This window comes from Nothoprocta perdicaria, unplaced genomic scaffold (assembly GCF_003342845.1).
Source record: "Nothoprocta perdicaria isolate Ctin4 unplaced genomic scaffold, notPer1 scaffold_226, whole genome shotgun sequence".
Classification (NCBI taxonomy): domain Eukaryota; kingdom Metazoa; phylum Chordata; class Aves; order Tinamiformes; family Tinamidae; genus Nothoprocta; species Nothoprocta perdicaria.
This window is the reverse complement of record NW_020455445.1, coordinates 849,549-870,152: the sequence shown is the minus strand read 5'-3', so window position 1 is coordinate 870,152 and position 20,604 is coordinate 849,549. Positions and strand designations below refer to the sequence as shown.

At 36.4% G+C, this 20,604-nt stretch overlaps 1 protein-coding gene across 1 annotated transcript in view; it reads left to right on the top strand.

Annotated features, from left to right (window-relative positions):
- The window catches only part of LAMA2 (laminin subunit alpha 2), a 253,501-nt gene that overhangs the window by 109,491 nt on the left and 123,406 nt on the right, over positions 1 to 20,604 (top strand). Inside the window, exons 15-18 of the mRNA XM_026039256.1 lie at positions 1,827 to 1,940; positions 8,247 to 8,374; positions 13,671 to 13,757; positions 19,386 to 19,597. Of these exons, the coding sequence (XP_025895041.1) occupies positions 1,827 to 1,940; positions 8,247 to 8,374; positions 13,671 to 13,757; positions 19,386 to 19,597 (541 nt within the window). The remainder of the gene's footprint in view (positions 1 to 1,826; positions 1,941 to 8,246; positions 8,375 to 13,670; positions 13,758 to 19,385; positions 19,598 to 20,604) is intronic.

The window sequence follows — 20,604 nt, the reverse complement described above, 5'->3', positions numbered from 1 at the left end:
TACCTGGCATAGATGCTGCAGCACTAAACATTCCGTTATTTGCTTACGTTATTGGTGTATATGTTTTCTGATGATCAGTCTTTAGCAGACATCCAATCCAATTTAAAATATCCCGTTCATGTGAGGTTGTTTCATTGCACAAATTTGAAATGATTTTTCCATGAGGTTCTATATAAAGAAAATTGTTTTCCTGGCACATCTGAGAACTGAGGATAGAATTATGTAAGAACAGCTACTGCAGCTCTGATTTTAAATTTCAAATACTGCTGGGACTGATTTGTGATKGTTACGTTATTCTACTCAAGTGAACTTTCCACCTTTATTTCTCAACTTCTTCATGCCTAGTTGCTCTTTTCTACCAGATTTATTCTCTGCCAACTCTCTTACTTCAAATATGGAAGAAGTTCTGCTTAACTTTAACCACTATGATGATCAAGAACTTTCCTAACTTTTCTTTTTCTTAAAATCTCAATCTGTATCTTTTGTTTTAATTCTCCTTTAAAACTAGCTGTTATAGTCCATCATCAGAATTCATGTCAAAGCCCATTAGAATTGGCAGAACTTGATCCTCTACAGTATCGTGTACATGCACAAGTTCATTCTTTCCAAAATCACTCTGTATAGGTTATGAAAGAGGAAAAAGATTAAAATAAATTTAAATAGAAACAACTCAGGCATTTGCATCTTGTGAAGCACAAAAAAAAAAAAAAAAAAAAAAGAGATATTTACAGTTTATCTTAGGAATGCCTAACCAAGAATGAAAAAAAAACAAAAAGTAAGAAAAAAATTCTCATTTTTTATAATGTTTCTTAAACAGAATCCTTCCAAATAATCTTCAAATATATGTTGCGTTTTACAGCAATAAGACAAAAAGAGAGATTGACTTTACTTATTTTTATAATCTTCTTGATTGTTTGAGAATATGTGTGGAGGAAAAGGTATTTCCTTTACTTAAATTACTTTTAAAAGTCTATCACTACAAAACTACTTCATATTAGGCAGGTGCTGTTCAAACTCATAGCTTTGTCATGCACTTTTTTGTATTATACAAAATCCTATGAGTGGTCTTATGCAGGAAAGATAGTTTGCAAAAATTGCAAAGCCATTTCTGAGATATACAGTAAGAAAGACTGTTGCCTGGTGTCTTATTATGAAGAAATGGAATAGCAGAATTTCTGCTGATCGCGGTTCTAAGTCACTCTTAAAAAAAAAAAAAAAAAAAAAAAAGCCATACCTTTAATATTGAGCTGAATTTAACATTAAAGAAGATCAGAGAATTTTTGAAAAGAGAAATCACTATACTTTATATTTGAGAAATACAGTCTGTAAATAAAAGGTTAGCTTTGTGTGTAGACGGTGTTTTAATTCAGTGTAGTCTTTTGTTAAGATTCTAGAACCAGCTAAATCGTATTTTAGTTGTTTGCATTTGAACTTCTCAAAATGGTCTTTGTTTTTTTTGTTTTGTTTTTCTCTCTGCTTCCCTGTCTTTTTCAGGATTTTGCCTGCTGGCTATTTTTCAGTCTATATCTCTTGCTTTGATGCTGTCATATTTCAATTCTTCCTTTCTCTGYTTTATTTTACCATTTCAGAGGAATGATCAAGTTAAGGCTTCCTCTAGTCTCACACCTGCCAATAAAGCTAAGGTCAGTACAAAGTCTTAGTGCCAGAAAGTAGAGTTTTCTAGAGAAATACTGGTATTTCTAGTCCTTTAACAAGTACTTTTTGGGTGTGCAACTATCAAATCTAATAAAACTATGAAAATTCTATTTTTTTGCCTGTTCCAATGAGCATTTAACTTTTCAGCTAATGTGTTATCTTCCTTGCAGTCTTGCTGGCCTCTACACAGACGTGTGAATGGCACAATCTTTGGCGGAGTCTGTGAACCTTGTACATGCTTTGGTCATGCAGAATTTTGTGACGATATCACAGGAGAATGCCTGGTAAGTGTCACTGCTCGTAAGAGACCTGATGGACATGGCCAGCACTGGTTTTATATACTGTAACACCTCTGAGACTCAACATATTCAAGGAGAAAAAGCTGTGACTGACAGATCTGTATATTGAACTACTGCTGAAATTAAGGATCTCCTCATACCAAGATATGAGAGCTTCTACTGTTAAACAAATGGAATTTTTTATTCATATAAGGTTTATATTTTGAAGCAAGATCAATAGCATAAAACATGGCACGCAGCAAAACATATCAATGATCTTCCATAGAAGATCTCTCTCCCCCTCCCTGCATTTTATTCATTCAATTGATAGTATGTGGCAGATAACTTTGTAAAATCTGTTCCAGTATGTCATGAAGATATTTTTAATGGCTTCCTTCATCTACCTTCCTAGTAAATCTTGAAGAAATGTTTAATAAATCACAGTTAAAAAAATACTAAGATTATATGATTAGGGCTAAATCAACTTTTTTTTTGTTTTTCTTACAGGATATGGAGATAGTCTATAGTTATCTACTAATTCAGCAATTAAATTCATGGTGTTATCCATAGCAAGCCTACTAGCACACCACTATTTCCAGCCCATTCAGTAGTTTTTGGAATGGGTGAATTATGCTGAATAGACTGTTCTAATTAACTSAAGGGCATTTTAGTTTTATATTGTCTGACATGGCATGAAGCTTGAAACAACATTTCTCATTTCATTAGTCTTGCAGAAACATAATTTGAGCCAGCGCCAGTGTAGTGGGATATCATACTCTCAGTTCCCTGTAGAATTTCAAGCAGACTCTGTATTGTGCGTGTTTCTAAATGTTCCCTTTATTTCCTTAAGAAAAAGCTGCTGGGAAAAGTCCAAAATGAAAATTCAAGCTTTTTTCATTGTAATTTGGTATTTAGAATTTTCACTGTTCTTTCCATTTTCCCCGTACAAGATGTTTAATTGCATTGCAGTACAAAACAAGATATCCTTAATATGTGGATCAGTGAATTTTTCAGATTGCTTTTTCATGAATAGAAACTTAAAATGATTCTCATTTTAATTATACAGTRAGCTTTAAAGAAATACCTAGGAATGAAAAATCTATGTATGACATGATAGTCACATTTTGAATCCCTCACTTATATGTGATGAAAATATTCACAACTAGGCTAATATGAATTTGTCTCTTGACAAAGAAATAATTTGTTACATTAATGATTGTGGCCTTGGGCTATGATGTCTATAAGATCAGTGTGGAATAAAATCTGTTAACAGAGCAGAAAGGCAGATTGCTGTTTCAGGTATATTACAGCGACGGACTAGGCTTAGAGGTGAATAGTCAGAGTTCTGAAACAACTTTCTTGCCTTTGGGTCTTAGCCCTTGCATAAGGATTTTCCCTCTTTATTTTTCTCTGTACCACCACCCTGGCCAGGAKAGAGGGCTCATATTGTAGTACTCACATACTACATACTGCAATACTTTTGCTCTTTTTGRCTTATTTGAACTATTAACTGAGTTAGCAGAGCTCCCCCATCTGATGCGTCAAGGGATGCTGGTGTAAAAATAACAGCACTAAAAAGTAAGTTGAGAATAACTGTTTGAAATTAATAGCACACAGTATGTACTTTTTTCTATATAGGTTATCATGCATTTATTCTGTATTTCTCATGTTCTGTCTGAGCTTATACTAGGTCATTCTGTAAAGAGGAGGAGGACAGGTTGCTTAAAAAGCAGTTTGGCATTTTCTTGCAGCTTGCTTTGAAACACTGTAAGTGAAGTTAAATTGGTTAGTATCCATGCAGACTATTAAAGTCTGCTACTCAATTTGGATCATAAGTCTTTTGAAGTGAAAGAGAGAGAACTCTGAATGCTCAAAAAGAGAAATGTCTCACATCAAAGGCATTCTTTCTATTGAGGTTTACACAGCCTTTTGGCCTCCTTATTATTATTCATGGTGTTTTTTCAGTAATACAACAGACAATTTAGGCACCTAATTTACTGATATGATACAGCTTTTTACTCTTCCTTAGCTTTGAAATGTAGTTGAAAAGCAGCTGAAATATGTTTTTGACTCATGATAAAAGCTCAGATCATCTGCTCCAACATAGGCCTGTATAAAATGCTCATTTCTAAAGCAGAGCTCGCAGTAACCTGCAAAGCCTTTTGATCCCCGCAGCAGCCAAACGGAGAGCTGCGTGATATATCATTTTCGTTACCATTGTGATATATGTGATAACTGCTTTGGTACATAGGGCAAGTTCGAACATACAGAAATGCTCTTTTGTAGTTGTACACCTATACGTTTACGGTAGCTTTAGGACACTGGTTAAACCTAATCCTTGTGAAGAGCAAAAACACTCCATGGCTTTTCATTCATTGCAGTAGGTTATGTTCTTAATAATAAGTCCTTAGAAAACAAGATAATTCATTTCCCGGGATGTATTCAAAGGAGTTCCCAGTGACCTCAATTTTTTATTTTGCTCTTTTTTTTTATATAAACAGCATATACCATGTAGTATGAGGCCAGTGTCAGGGCCAATGGGTATTTTTTAAGAGTATTCCGCACAGAGGGGACAAAGCTTCTTCATCCATCTTCATGTGACACGGTAACAAAAAGACCCTACGCTGAATACAATATAGGCTATACCACAAGTGAAAAACATGCAAAGCATCTGTAACACCAGGCAAGGGAATTGTCTCTGCAGTAGTTTGAAAATGAGATGAGCACGGTCACGCTTCCAGAGGAGCACTACAGTCATACAGTCGTCTGGCCGAGGTGACCGGGCAATGTGCTAAGCCTGGCAGATAAGGCATAGTCTTCTGCTTGCTTCAACCAGCTTCATCTTAGCAGCTTCTCTAACTTTCTTTGTAACAGATGCCCTGAAGAAGGGCATTAGCATGCCAAAGGTGCTTTCTTGGAGTCAGTCGTATTCGTAATTTTTATCTCTAACCTTCTATTTATACTTGGTATACACCCGTATACCAAGCAGGTGTGTGTTTCAGTCTGAATTTAGGGTTGCTTGATACTGGACCTAGAACTGTTCCTTTGCTTTTTTCCATGATTCATGGGCTGACTCAGTAGGAAGTGGTGGGAGGCACTATCCAGGACATCGGAAATTAAATCTTTGGACAGTGAAATGTGATCCATGCGTAAAATGTTCAATGAAAACAAATGTCATAGGAATTCTCTGGTCTTCACAGCCCTATTTATTCAGTTTGTTTGAGAAAAACAAATACAGTGTACTGAGCAGTTCAGGGACAGTGAATCATGATATTCTTTAAATCCTGGTCCCATGACACAAAAAAAAGGCAAATTAAACGTTCATATAGGCATCAAATGAAAAGTTCATGTGCTTAAGGATGTTATAAAAAAACAGTCAGTGCAATTAGATATTGCTTAAACTAGATGATGCTCCAAACGTTTGCTGTTCTGGAGCCATACATTTGGCAAGTTTCAAACTGAGATTAGACCAGTAGTTAACAAGGAAACACACATTTTTCAAGGCTAATGGTAAAATCTTTAGAAGGGCTATTAACTCATCAACCTCAGTGCTTAAGTTGCTCTGTAAATTTGGCAAATGAGTATAAAGTTTAATGCATCACATAGAAGGGAACAGGCACATTATGTCACATCTGCTCACTACATAATTCTTTGTCCTGCAACCTCCTGACTGGCCAATGTGAAAGACTGTTTTGATCTATAAAAGTCTTACTCAAGGAGACAAACACAGGACCACACTGGATTATTATCTTTCAGCTGAACTCTAACACATACACCATTCAAAATACATTCAGATTTGTCACTGTATCCAAGTGATTTTTTTTTTTTTTTTTTTTTTTTTTTTTTTTTTATTAATTCATGCTTGGTGAGGAAATAAGCAGATACAGCAGTCTGGACAAAAAAGAGTTAAAAACTTTACACAGAAATGTCTACTGTCAGACTTTTAAAAAACAAATTAAATTCATCAAAGAGAAGGTCAGCTCTCTATAATGTGAATTGTTTTCTTAAAAAATTGAAGATTTTTTTCCTTTAAAAAAACCCAGTAGCTGCAAATACCAATCTCAAAGATGCATTGCCTTAAAAGTGTTAGCTCCCATCACTTTAATAACATCCTAGACATATAAGCAATTCATATTCTTGAAAAACATTAAGATATGTCTGAGAATATTTAAAGYTAAACTTAACACAAAAGAAGAACCCATTATTTTTCAGATGAAGTACAAATAATATGACATGATGCTTTAAAAAAGTTGAACTGTTAAGGGCTTTTCTTTTGAAACATTGAAATTATTTTTGTCACATCTTCTGTTAAAAACATATCTCAGTGTTCCCAGTTACAGTTAAGCATGGCTGGTAGAATTTTTTTTCAATGTTAGCACTTGAAGTAAAATACTCAAATGGACTTTAATGACCTAATGAGGTAGATTTAACCCATCTGAAGCCTCTATAGCCATAATCTGATTTGACCAGAGGTCCTGATAGTTGGTAATACCTCATGATGTACTGACTATGTTAAATGTAATACTATGACTAATGCTTTTATTCCGAACATATGCTTATTGTATATAGGTAATAAGAATGTGCCCTCTATAAGTAAACATTTCTAGAGACATTTCTAGATGCATTTGAATTCAGAATGCTTATTACTACAAAGTGTATTGTGCTTATTCAGGAGCCAAAATGCTCCTATTGGCTCTGCATAACACAGCCTAAAAACCTTCATACAAATCATTGCAACTCTGGAAAATCCTGAAGAAGAAATAACTGTTTCTTAGAATAGTTCTGTTTTCTTTATCTTTGATTGAAAAAAAAAAAGATGTTGCATTCTTAAGGCAATGATACTATTAAATATAATTCAGTACCATATGCATGACTAGCTGCTAGGTAGTTCCTTTGTAAATGAGGAAATATTAAAGTGTTTTGTGAAATATTTTTAATTAAGTCACCAGTTTGAAAATACCAGCACATATTAGAAAACAGCAAGAATTCTGAACTAGCAGACTGGGCAAAAAAAATAGGATGAAATCAAGATAATGGATTTGATATGGAGGTTACCTGTGGTCTAAATGAGATTTAAACAACTCCCAGCACCCACCACTACCACTAAATACAGTCACTGAGAGCTTTCATGTTGACCTTTTTCATTTGGCATCCAGTTTCTCAGTCTGCACCTGAGCCTGTCAAGATGGCATGCTGTGGTTGAAACCATCTCTGCTGTTTTCTCTGCCTTCACACTGACTGTGGTGAAAGCAAAAATCATGGTAAATGGAATAGTTTGGTGTACTAAAAATATGGGAAATAAAGGAGTTTAAGCCAAAAACCTAATTTACTGAGCCTGTGGTGGATCCAAATGATTTAGGATTTGTAAATCCCAAATTATATAAATCCTAATTTCTTTTTTTAGGATTTTAAATCCTAAATTGTGAAGAGGAAGAAGAWTGTGTAGAGGTCATAATATTCTTTAAGACTTATCAGCATCTGTTTCTACAGGTCATCATGTGAAGCTTATTCTCAGAGTACCAATTCAGATTCTGGCAAAAAGCACTTTGAGTTCTAGCCAAAGTTTGTATAAATATATTGTCATTTGACATATAGATCTGCTGTCAATTTTATGGGCTACATGGGGTGCTTAATATGTTTAAATAAGCTGTCTCTAGTATTACGGAGGGGAGTCACAAAAAGAAATAMAAATTGTTGGATAGGGCCTTATACTCATCCTACCCATAAAATACAATCTGGGCCATATTCTAGCAAATAGGTATTAAGTAAACATTTCAAGCTTTGGTGCTGTTTGCATTTTACAGCTGTATACCTTGTAAAATGKGTTAGATGCGAATGTAGATGGTAGATGTAAAATGTAATAATTCTTTCTTATAAATTATACAGTCTGAGCTGCATTTCCAAAATCAGCATCTGAAACCTGTAACTGTTTTTCAAAGATACATTCTCTTTTGCAGGACTACACTAATATCCCTGTTTTATGCTGCTCTGAAGGCTGGCTTCCTTTAAACAAATTGCAACAAGAGTGTTGCAGTTGTGTTACTAGGATAGTAAAGGACTGCAGTTAAATACTCTTTCTGGTTTGTAGAGAAAAAAATATCCAAAAGAAGAGAAATGCATGATGTCAATGAAGCACCAATTGCTAGGGCTAGCCTCTAGCCGAGCAGCARAATACTGAAATATGTGTTGGAGGCTTATGATCGTGTTGAGGGAACAAGCTAGAAGAATGACCTTAAGGACTTCTCCGTGTGTAAATTCTCTAATTGTGAATTTGAAATTATTTTCATTATGTACTTTTCCTCTTCTATTCAGGACTGCAAACACAACACAGGTGGTTCATATTGTGATAGATGCCTTCCTGGTTTCTATGGAGATCCTACTAAAGGGACAGCTGAAGACTGTCACCCATGTGCTTGCCCATTAAATATACCTTCAAACAAGTAAGATGCAGATTTATTGTTTTTATTGGTTTTATACTTCTTCACTTAGTAAATATATTCTTATAATTGATTCTTTTGCGTGTGTGTTAGGGGTCTTTTGCTTTTTAACCAAATAATGTTTTTGTGATATAAACTTATATTCTTAATTTATAGTTGCACGGAGTGCAGACTAAGAGGAGAAGAACAAAACAAAAGATAGTCGAGAGTAGGGTAGAAGGAATTTCTAATTCTAAGTTCAAATCAATAATGTTTTGAATAATGTTAGCTTTTTCTGTCTTTCTTTGCAGAGGAGTTGTTACAAATTTTATATGTGATTTTTTTCTTTTAATATATATATATATATATAATCAAAAATAGTATTTAGAACTCTTTTCTCTTGACCAAAAAGGAGTCTAATTTCTTCTGAGTTATTTTTCTTTCTTTCTTGCCACTTGTTCAGTGGTGATGTTGATTTGTTTGGAGCCTGAATTCATCCTTATATCTTGTAAGTCAAAATATTTCAGCAGCATATCTAAGAATTAGGACTACATTTTTTTTAACTAATTGAAAAAATGGAGAGTTATTCAAAACCGTGATCTAAGGACAAACAATGCTTCCTTCTTTGCAAAAAGTTGTCTGTGYTGCTTAATTGCCTGGAACGTAATAGAACAAATGGTCTGAACATTTTAAAATGGTTTTCTTGCCAATCAGTATTTGGAACATAAGAATGCCAAAATCATTTGGCATAATCCAATTGAAATCTTGACTGCTGGTCATCTTGTCAYGTATGAATGCTTAGTTTCAAATTTCTGTGTATCAGTTTGAGTTAACATGTTTTATTTATGCCATCCATAAGAGGCCTGGGCTGAAATGTAGCAAATGCTTTTAGAGAAGGATCAGGATCCATGAAAACGTCTGTCATGCTTGCAATTGTCACTGATGTTTACCCCAATTTCATTCATAAACTGGATATGTCTCTCTSCTAAAAAGATCCATCGTTAGACCATACAAGGATTTCAGACTATGGCCTTGTGCAAGTAAAGAAGGGACCACTTGTACAGCAACATGCTAGGGCACAGATATACGGCATCTTGCCCTCCAACTAGTGTAGGCCAGCAATAGCCTACACTGGTGGTGTTCCCCATTCAAATTGCATTGACTATTTCTTTCCTACCTTGACCACATAAAATCAGGAAATTCAGGAAGCTGTTGGATGGAYGTCTGCCTTCCCGTTACCATAGTTCTGTATATATGATTTCATTCAAAATACATGGGCTTAAGTCTGCTGCTTAGGCATGGTTCCACTGCAGTGCTCATTGCTTTTACATACTTAGCATTTCATCGCCTAGCTAGTGAATTCTCTTCCTCTTGTTGGAGAACACTACTGACATATCAGGAAAAAATACTGTCGTATTTATATTTTGTGCAGATGTGCAACAAACCAAGCCAAACAGATTGGACTTRGGCTTTTATTGGCAAAATGCCTGGAGACCTCTATTATGTATTCATCAGGTTTCTGGCTGTGTTACTTTGTTTTTTGAAACTGCCCAGAAGATTTGCTTTTTAATATTAAATTTTCTTGAAAAATGTTAGGTCCAAAGTAAAAATGGAGTATAAATATTCCTGAACTGTGGAATTTATCTCTGGATTGGAACTGTAAAATACCTCCCTATTTCTAAACAGGCAAAGAAAAACTGTGAGCAACATCCTCAAGCTTTGTAGAAGTTTGTTGTAAAACTCAAGTTCCTCCTTTCACAGTTTTAGAACACCTATTAAGTATGTTTTATGAGAAAAAGAAGAAACCGATAAAGGAGGAAATGTGTTCTGTGACATGAAAGAATGAGYTAAAGTACTCATTTTTCATCCTTATTGCTGTATCAATTTCAACATAACTGTTAGTTGGCAGTTTGGTTGGGTATTCTGGGGATAGAATAGTATGTGTAAATAACTTGTATTCTTTCACACATCTTTCAGGTGAAAGATTAAGAAATTTCCAAGTTTATGTCAACCTACAGATGTAGTGTGCCCTTCTCCCTGCCAATCTTCTTCTCCAAATGATTCTGATGTCTAAAAATACCTGTATTGCTCCTACATTTTCATCTTCATGGACCAAGTCTGCCAAAAATACTGTTAACAGCATATAAAAAGAAAAAATATTAAATATATATTAAATGATGTATTAATATATAAATTATATAAAATATTTATATGTATATATTATATAAATGTAGTATATAACCTTTATATATTAAATACCTAATATTAGTTCTTAATAGGTTCTAATTTCTGTAGTATTTAATTCCTAACATGATGTGACTGGGTATCCATAGGTCTCTAAGTTTTACTTTAGGCACAGGTGCATACAGAATGTCACTAATAATGCACATCTAAGATATATAAATAGGTCATTGTTGTCTTCAATAGCGAAGTCTTACTGCTTAATGACATTTATGATGGTTCCCATCACTGTTCTTATAGCACCAAATAGYCTGTTAGTGTTGGGTTTTTTTCCCCTCTCTTTTGCAATGCAGCCTAGGCTAGAGGAGAACTGTTCTACCCTATTTTGGAAATGTGGTGGTGATGTAGTTTCGTGGGTCACTCAAGCACGGCTAGCTGCAGCTCATCCCCTCTCTTGTCTCCTTATAGCAACAGTTTCCATATGCAATGGCTTAAGCCAGTCATCAAACTGCATTAGGCACAGCAGCCATGAGTGGCATGTCGTATGTCACTAAAGAAGTCTGGGGAAAATAAAGCTGCCTGGTCTTGTTTTCTAGATCCTGGGCTGTGTTTTCCTCTTTTTGAAAAAATTACTGTATCTGAACCTCTAGGATCCAAATGAGCTCAAACCAATGTTATAAACAGCATATGTAATGCACGTTGACTGTTGTCTTATCTCTTCTTATAAATTCATCACTTACAAACTGTTCTAACATTCTTAATCCTTAACGAGTTTCATAAACTTTTTTTTTCCACATAAATTAGCAGATGTACTCATGTACTCCTTCCTCCCAAATATAGATGACTGAGATAATTACTGCGTATTTTTTGATGTAGTGGTAAATGTAATATGAGTAATGAAGACCGTAACAAGAGTGTTATATCATTGGAGAGGGTAGGTGGTACATATCTCCTTCAGCCTGGGAAAGGCATAACAAAAATGGTGACATATGAAGCAGGAAATCTGTTTGATTTCAAAATGYATAACACTTTCTTGAAACTTTCTATAAAATCACAAATCTGTAATTATTTCAAAAAGATATTCTCTGTAAGGTATTGGTAGGCCTTTCTAAAATCCTTTCTCCCAGAATTTATAAACCTATATACACCTATGCTGAGTATTCATATTAACACCACTCAGGACATGGAACAATCTTGTAAAAACTATGAAAAGAACAATGATGATTAGTGAAGACTGCTTTGAAACTTGTTTTGTCTAATAAATACATACCATTCATTTATCACTAGTAAGTAGTGAGATTCTGGACTGCAGAAAGATACTCACCCTGCTATCTTGTGTTTCCTTTGCTGTGTGCAAATAGGAATTTCTCAATATATTAATGTTTAATTTTCATATGTGGATGACTACTAAGAGAAAGCAGACTCAAAGAACACTGGATCTGAGCATAGCCCTTAAAAAGTGAAAATTTTGCTATTAATTGTTATTGGTTAGTAGTAATAGGTACTTAKTTATATTTATTACAGATGTAGTTGAATTCTGAGCTCAAGGACAACACTATAGTGAACTGTGATAGTATCTCCATTAAAGTTTCCCATTTAGCTCTTATGAAAAAGCAACATTAGGATAGACAAGCAGGATCCTACTTGAAAAGCATGTGCTGCTAATGATAATACGTACCTTCGTTTAAAGCTGTTTCCTTGTGACTTTAAAGCAGAACGATAAAACTTTATTTCTTCAACTGTTCCTCGTATGTTTCTGAATCGTGTTTTTAATTGAAAGATACTTCAATATAGCAATATAACACAGATAAAATATTTATGGGAAAGAGGATGTTGACTGATTTGACCTACCCRCACTTTCTTTAGTAATTTCTCAGATATCTGTGGGATAACTTATCTTGTGACAGATAGGGGGTATGTGAAACTTTAATAGAAACAAAGGAAGGAATAACTGAAGTCACTCCACAAGATGGATGACTCCTGGCTAATGGAGTGTAGTCACCAGCAGACAATCTTGTTATATAATCCTGATTAAGCTCTTTAGGTCTCCTGGTGTCTATTATTTTCCAGAAGCCTTCATCATGTATGCTGCTTTAATTTAACCAAGGTCAAATTATTTCTATTTGTTATTTTTCTAGCATTTTTTTTTTACCATAGATATACCTTCTTTACAAAACCAGTTATATTCTTTCTCAAGTTCTATTTTGCTTGGCCATGAAAAATAAGCTGTTTTTATAGATAGGTACTTTGTTTTCAGGCAGGTCACCCAGCTATGCACCTCCTCCCCTTTGCTCCCATTTCTCTTTCTCTGATGAGCACTTCCAAATGATAGAATAGTTTTCCCCTTCTTCTGAATTGTTTGCCTTTCTGCCAGGAGGTTTCCTTTTCAAAGTGCATTGAGAAGAAAAAAAAAAATACAGACAGTAAAATGCTAAAAAGCAAAAAGCACAGCTAGTAGTTCACTTGAGGCATCGAGAGGTGAAGCCTGCAAATACTGCCATGTCCCTGTTTGTAAAATCACAGCTAGAATAAGCAGAGCATAGCAAAGCACTAAAGCGCTCTGCTCTGCAAGCTATTCTTAAACCTCACTGTGACTGTCTGGCCCCTTGCTTTAGGTCTTTGCCACTCAATTGACTCCGATGCGCTCCCTGGGAAGCTGCACCAGGCTTTTCCTTTTTGCTCCTCCCCTTTATTGCTGTCCGGTTCCTTTCCCAGCCGGCTCCACACAGACCTAACTAAGCTTTCAAATCTCTTGTCCTGCCGAGAGCTTTATTTAGGGACCGTATTACGGCACAGAGGGTTTTACAAGGCCCTCYGGGGCACAACCAACCAGCTGTACATTCCTGCCTTTTTAATGGTATACAGACCTCTCGGTGGCAGGCTGGAGTCCCGGAATAACAGGCTAATTGGGATGCTGCCATCCATTCCACTATATTCAGTGTCAGCAGAAATAGCCAAGTCAGTCCAAATTCTGTTTGCAGGAGTCAACTTAAGCCCCATATGCTAGACCAGAAGCACTCTTCCCGGGCACTATTTTGCAAATTAATGCCCTCCATAGTGGGAATAGCACTATGCTGCTAATAATCTTTTCTTTATGTCTCTTCCTTGTCCCACTTCTTGCCCGATATCAACAACACAGCTTTAGCCCGACATGCCACTTGGACCGAAGTCATGGATTAGTATGTGACGAATGCCCAGTTGGGTACGTGGGACCACGCTGTGAAAGGTAAGCAGGCACCACGCTTTTAACTGTTTGAGACCTAAAACAGAAGCATTCCTCACATGGAACTGCTCCTACCTTTTTATTACCTCCTCCCTTTTTCCCCATCCCTGTGTTCTGAAACTTACTGAAGAAATTCCTGTACGTCCTTTGCAGATGTCCATGTGCTTGTATGTTTCTATAGTTTTGATCCTTGTTTTCATCCTATATATCAAAAAGTGCTTGTTTTATTGCTTTCTGGTTAAGTGCACAGTTCCAAAGAAGCATTTGCTGAGAGGTAAGAACCCTTTACCTTAAATGACTTTCTAGCTTTTCGGTGCCCCTTCTGAGATTCTGTAACTATTTCGTCTCTTTTGTGATTGTGTTTGGAACACGATGAATCAATTTTTCAATAAACTACTGTTCTCTCTTTTTGAAAAGTCAATATGCAGCCAGAGTACAGTTCTTGCAGTAAGTTATTTGTTGATTTTGTTTAAAAAAAATTACATTTTTTGTTGCTTCTAGTGTTATATCACAGTCTTTATTTAACCATTAGAACAAGCTAGGTTTTTAGGGACATAAGAAGGTGTTCAGTCCTTGTGGAATACATAGAGAGGTTCAATATGTGTTTCATAATGTTCACTACTACCTAGACAGAAAGAGAAATAAAAAATTCAGGTCTATACTGTCTTTAGCTATGACAGCTCTGAAAGATGCCTTAATAGGGAAACTTCCCACCCTCAGTGACTCCTCCTTTCTCTTTATGCCTTGCTGTTCTGAAAGGGTCACAGTTAGGGTTTAAGTGAACCAGGAGCCTGGCATGAAGTGCTGATGTGAAGCTCATTGGAACCGCCTTGCCCAGGGGAGGAGGGTACGCAGACAAGCGATACGATCGCTGTCTGCACTCCTTCCTCTCCCAAGGGATTTCACACACATGGAACAGCTTTAAAGAGCGGTCAGCGTGCCATGGGGCTGCCGCTAGCTGCATGGAGGTCGTGGTGCATCAGCATTTGCTGCGACACTGTGATCCCTTGTGACACTAAGCATGACCCTTTTTCAGGAGCCAGGTGACCAGCCTCTCGGCGGTCACTTCTGTTTCTCAGGAGCTTTCTACCTTTTGGCAGTTCCGTGAGCTGCCTGCAGCATTTTCCAACCTTAGCCCTAAAAGACACAAGGCCACTGAAGACTATTAAGATATTCAGCTGGGATGGGGAAGAGTAGCAATGAAGTACTAGGAAGAGGCAATCAAGAAGGTAGGAACCTGGCCATACGTTGTATTTTCCCAATTTTCGTTCACAGCTACTTCCTTTTAAATCCTCTCATCTGCTATATCTGTCCTAAAGCAAGAGTGCAGGCTGTCACCTGTTTCATCCATCATCACCAAGGCTGCTCCTGCTGAGTGTTATTTCTGCCTGTCTTTTCCTGTCTGTCTTGGAAGTCATCACCCTCCTTTCAGCTAGTGGGCTGTAAAGTTAATGACGGCAGGAATAAATCTCATCAAGAGCACTTTGGTGGCAGTTTGTCAATGCAGGGTCATTGACAGCTTCCATTAGCAACATGTACTATTTTTGAGTGGAGCACAGGCTATAGATGCCATAGGGTGGAATTCAAATGAGTGACAGGCTTGGATTTTTAGCCTGATTTCCTAAGGAAATGAGACTGGTGTGATCATTTTGTGCATGTCTGGCTGGCTGCTCGCAGTGACGTTTGAACTTGTAGGTCAATTTGAATCAAATTTGACAGAAGGGTAGGAGGTCTCAAAGATAATTGTTTCTGCAAGTTTTATGAGTGGAAGTTAATAGATCAGGACGTAGCTAAGGGAGGAGAGAATATGGTGTGAACTCACACCTGATTAAACAGCAGAGAATACATGAGAGAGAGGTTATTAAATGAGCTGCCCATAAGAAAACTTTCACAAGGCAAGAGAAAAGCATGGCTGTAGCCTCAGGGATTACTCCCTGCTGAATAGCAACATCCTGCTGCAAATAATCATCCTGGAGCTTTGTAGCTGTGAGGTACATATCCATTGGAAATTAGGCCATTAATTCCAGTGCGCACAGAGCTACTTGCTTTTAATTCTAACAAGTTGCTTGGAAATGCCCACAGCTGTCAATAATAACAAATAGGAGAAAGCGTGTTGCCTTTTGCTATTAATAGTGATGGTATAATTGCCAAGAGTTTTACATGAAATTCTCTTTCATTTTTAGCATCTGCAAAGTGATATCTGATCTGGATCATATGATTCATTAACTAGACAGTCCTAAATTATCATGAAGTATTTTAGACAAAGTTCTGTACTGCAGCTTCTTGTTTGACCTCCAAAATTGTCCTCTTACAGGGAGATAAGGTCACACATCTTGTGCTTACTTTGTGTAGGAGAGTATTAGACAGGATTCCTGGGACTTCTTTTTTATGAAGTGTTAACACCTTTAATAATTTACAAAAACCCTTTGACATGAAATACAGATAAATCTCTCAGGCTACACCGTTAGTGCTTTATTTAAAAATAAATAAATAAAGATACTCCTGTGTTGTAAGATATCAAAAAAATATTGCTACTTCTCTCATTTAGATTTGCCATAAAAAGGATGCCAGAATTGCTGAAAGTTCAAAATGATCTGGCTCCCAACACCATCAAAATCATAGTGGGTATAAATTGTGTTAGTAGCTACCAGATATCTTCAGTTGCCCAGCCACACTTTCCCATATAGTCTTTTTCCCAGTAAATTAGATTTATTCTTCCAGTGGTCTTTATTCTGACCACTTTCCCAGATAGGACCAGATAGGACAGACACTTTCCCAATTCCTGTATCTCAATGGGCAAATCAAAARGAGTGTGCAAGCTGTCTGCTGGGCCCAACACATTTGCATTCTTCTGCTATGTGTGCATTTTCCAACCACACAGTCTTAATACAGAGCAAGAACTGAGAGCTTTAGGGGAAAAGAAGCAAAAGTTTAGCTTCTCTTTTAGCACTTCTTGATTCATGAGTGTGTTTCCAGAAACCTTTTTTCCTTCTAGAATAATATTCAACTAGGGACAAAAGTACTAGTCATATTACAGTGCTGGTAGGAAAAGGATCAAATGTACACAAGATTAAATGCAAAAGCATTGTGCAGAATTGTTTAAAATTTACAAAGCTAAATACTCTGAAGTTGGGAAATGTCAGATTTATTCCTCATCTCAACAATAATATCTATGTTGTGCATCTGCGTTAAGATTTTTATTTGCATATTCATAGGCCGAGTCTCTAACGGACTTTTTCCCAATCACATAGATAGGTTGGATGCATATAATTTTCAAAGCAATTGCAAAGTTATATTTCCCAACTTTCATCTGTTTGACTTTGCAGCCTAAATTAACTCCATCTTGAGGGATTTTTTTTCCAATAAATATAAGGAAATGTATGCAATGCCTATGCATTTGTATTTGTGAATAAACACAAAATACATGCATGTGTATACTTATAGAGAAGCTCTGCGTTTGTCACCAGTTTTACCAAAACAAGCAGTAAAAATATAAATTAAGCATAGAAAAGATGATGTATGTCATAAGATGCACCTGAATTTGAGGGTGCAAATGAACATAGAAAGGCAGAAATAGGAAAGTAATCTTGCATCTCTCTTCCCAGCTCTTGGTTTATTTTTGCTCATCTCAAAGGGGTCCTATTGTACTTGACAGTCATTTAATAAGATATGTACTTTTTGTAGTGCATGAAAACAATTTTCTGTGTCACATAAAGCCTTATTTTTAACATGAAACTTCCCAACTTTGAAGCTTTGAATTTGAGAAGAGCTGAAGTAGGAATGCACGAAAGGGACCAAATATGAGATTAGTGAAAGTAGATTTTTTTTTTAATGTCACCTACAACTTCAGCAGAAGATGAAATGGAAGAATTCCTATTTAGATGTATGCACATAGTCTTCTATTAAGTTTAACTGATTTTCCCATACTCTCAGGATTGTTTTGAATATTATTCTGAATCTGGATTCAAGATAATGTATGCATATATGTACAGCATAGCTTTGTAATGGTGAAAGTTTATGCTACCTTTAATTGGAGAGATCTGAACTGATGAGAATGCAAGGGATTATCGAAGTCTGCTGTCATTAATAGGGGGACGTAATTAGCAGTTTGTTGTTGTTTCTGTAAATATTACCAAAATGAGAATAATGCCTAAAAGAAAGTGAAAGGGGAAACAATACATAGTAAGTGAAGTTAAATACATTAGTAGTGCCAAAGTTACAGGTAACTTTGCATTTGGGTCTTTTGCATTTCAAAGGTAACTTTGCATTTCAGTCTACATTTGGGATATTTTTAGTGAATGGCAAAAATATATATTCTGTTTGTGTGATATCCTACCAGAGTGAGAGGGGGAAAAAAAAAATAGCTGCTTGATTGGATCCAGCTATAATTGCCCCCCCCTAGTCTCAGTCATCCATCATTTGTATAATTTTTGCCATTAAAATGTTTTGGCTGCTTCATTTTAAGATCTGATTAGAAGCTTCATGAGATATTCTAGGTTTAAGGAAAAGGCTTAATTCGATGAGCATAAAGGATTTCTCGAAGGGCCACGATTAAAAGTGTAATTGGGATGTTGCTCAAAATCTTTGCTTATCCATACCATCCAGCACTCCTACAAAGGAAAGAGGATAGCTATGTACATTAGAACTGTATTTAAATTATCTTGAAAATTGTAGGAAACAATTTTTGCTATGCAGTTTGTGTATTTTCTGGGTTTTTTTATACAACTTAGAGTTCATCTGTGATTATGTGAATAACAGCATTGGCTGCAACTGGGGGATTTTTCTTCTTTTTCTTCACCCTTTACAAGTTGGTCTTACTGTGAAGTGTGAGCAAATGTAATAGAAAGAGAAAGCAGACCAGAATATAAATAGGGATTAGGCTCTGARACTAGCAGAAACTTGTTTTTAAAATACACACCAATGTTAAGCCAGATTCACTAACCTCTTTTACTATGGGACTCACAGAAAATTTGTGGTGAAAAAGAAAAGGTGATATTTTTAAAAATATCTCTGTTAAAATTTGCTRTATGAAGGTACAGTATTCACCAAAAGGGTTCCTATGAAAGTAAACAGTCTTTTCATTATCTGTTAACTCAGAGAAATAAGGTATTCACTAAACAATTCTGACCATGCAGCAAATCAGAACAACATAGATCTGGGGAAGATCTTGTTAGGAAAATGAACAAATTTATGTCTATATTATTTTCTGAACCTATTTTTCTAAACCAACCAAGTCCTTAAGGTGGAGGGAGAAAATCATCAAGCTTCCTGGTAAATGAGCACAGAGGAACATCTACATGTAATGTGCCGAAATACAAAGCCTATCTAACATGGACCTGAATTCCTCTAGGGTGCCAATAGACAGATTTCTTATTATGCTTTGTCTCGTCTTCAGTGCCAGTGACAAGATTTTTCTCCCACTGAAATCTAATTACTAGCAGAACTGGCAGGGTTTCAGCTGGTACTGTATCTACAGTGTTGTTAAAAAAGAGACAGAAGCAGAAAGARAAAAGACAAGAAACACTTGAAAGAAGATCAAATCATTTTTGTTTATTAGTGAGACAACAAAAGTAAATATTTTTCATAAAAGTGTTATTTAAGGATCCTAAATGATGGTGTCTTTTTCCATAGGTGTGCAGAAGGCTATTTTGGACAACCTTTAATACCAGGGGGATCATGCCAGCCATGCCAGTGTAATGACAACCTTGACTTCTCCGTTCCTGGCAGCTGTGACAGCTTGTCTGGAGCTTGCCTGATATGTAAGCCAGGTACAACAGGCCAATATTGTGAGAGGTGTGCTGATGGATATTTTGGAGATGCTCTTGATGCAAGGAACTGTCAACGTAAGTCATGAACTTTTACTGCTCCTGACAGAATTGATCTATTCTATATCAATGTTCCTGAGAGGAAGAATGTGCCTCTGTATGTGTGAGCAGGAGGATGATATGGTATACTTACGCCTTGAATAATAATAGTGTTCTACTTGCATCTATATCTGGAAATGGAGATTTCGAAGAAAATAGAAAGGAGAAATTATTTTTAAAAAAAAAAAGAAAAAAAAAAAAAAGAAAGAAAAAAACTTCCTGCTGTAGCTGAAGCAGTAATGAAGCAGACATGCAGAAAACTTGGAAAGCAGAACATTGATTGGATGCAAAAGGTTATACTAAATGTCAGATCCACAAAAATAAAAAATAATAATATATGAAAATGTTATAAGTCATAGAGAAAATATCCATTTACTACTAGGACTGGCACTGAAAAGAGGAGGGAGAGATATTTCAGTGAGTGCAGGATCACTGAAATATARCAGTGCTTGGGACCTCCTTCCCACCACAGGAGCTCAGTTAGGACCTCCTGCCTCTGCTGAGGCAAGATGCAGTGAAGCGGAGCCCACCAGCTCCCGCTGTTTCCGGGGGTGCAGTGGAGAAAGACACCAGGTGCTGGAGCAAGCAGTCACTGCTGAGCTGGTTGGTGACATGTAGCTTAAGTAGGAGCCCCAGCTCCAGCCTTCCCCACAATGATTCATGAAATCTTTGAGAGCACATGGAAGATTTGGTGGAAGCAGGAGCAGTAGATTTCTTGCTTTTGTAGGAGGTAGTAGTGGTTGTTGACTTCTTGCTGGCACAATTCAGCTATATAGCCAGATCCAGTGAGTTTTAATTTAAAAACAGTTGTGTATCATCCCACCCCATTATGAGGGTGGGGTAGAACAGCTTATTGACAGCTCTGAAAGAGCAGAGTGTGTTATTTCRCTGTCACTAGGCCTTAATCCTCTACTTTCATTGTTATAAACTCGGAGCAATTCCATCAGGTACAAAGGTGTTATATGAGGATAAAATGTAAGGAATTG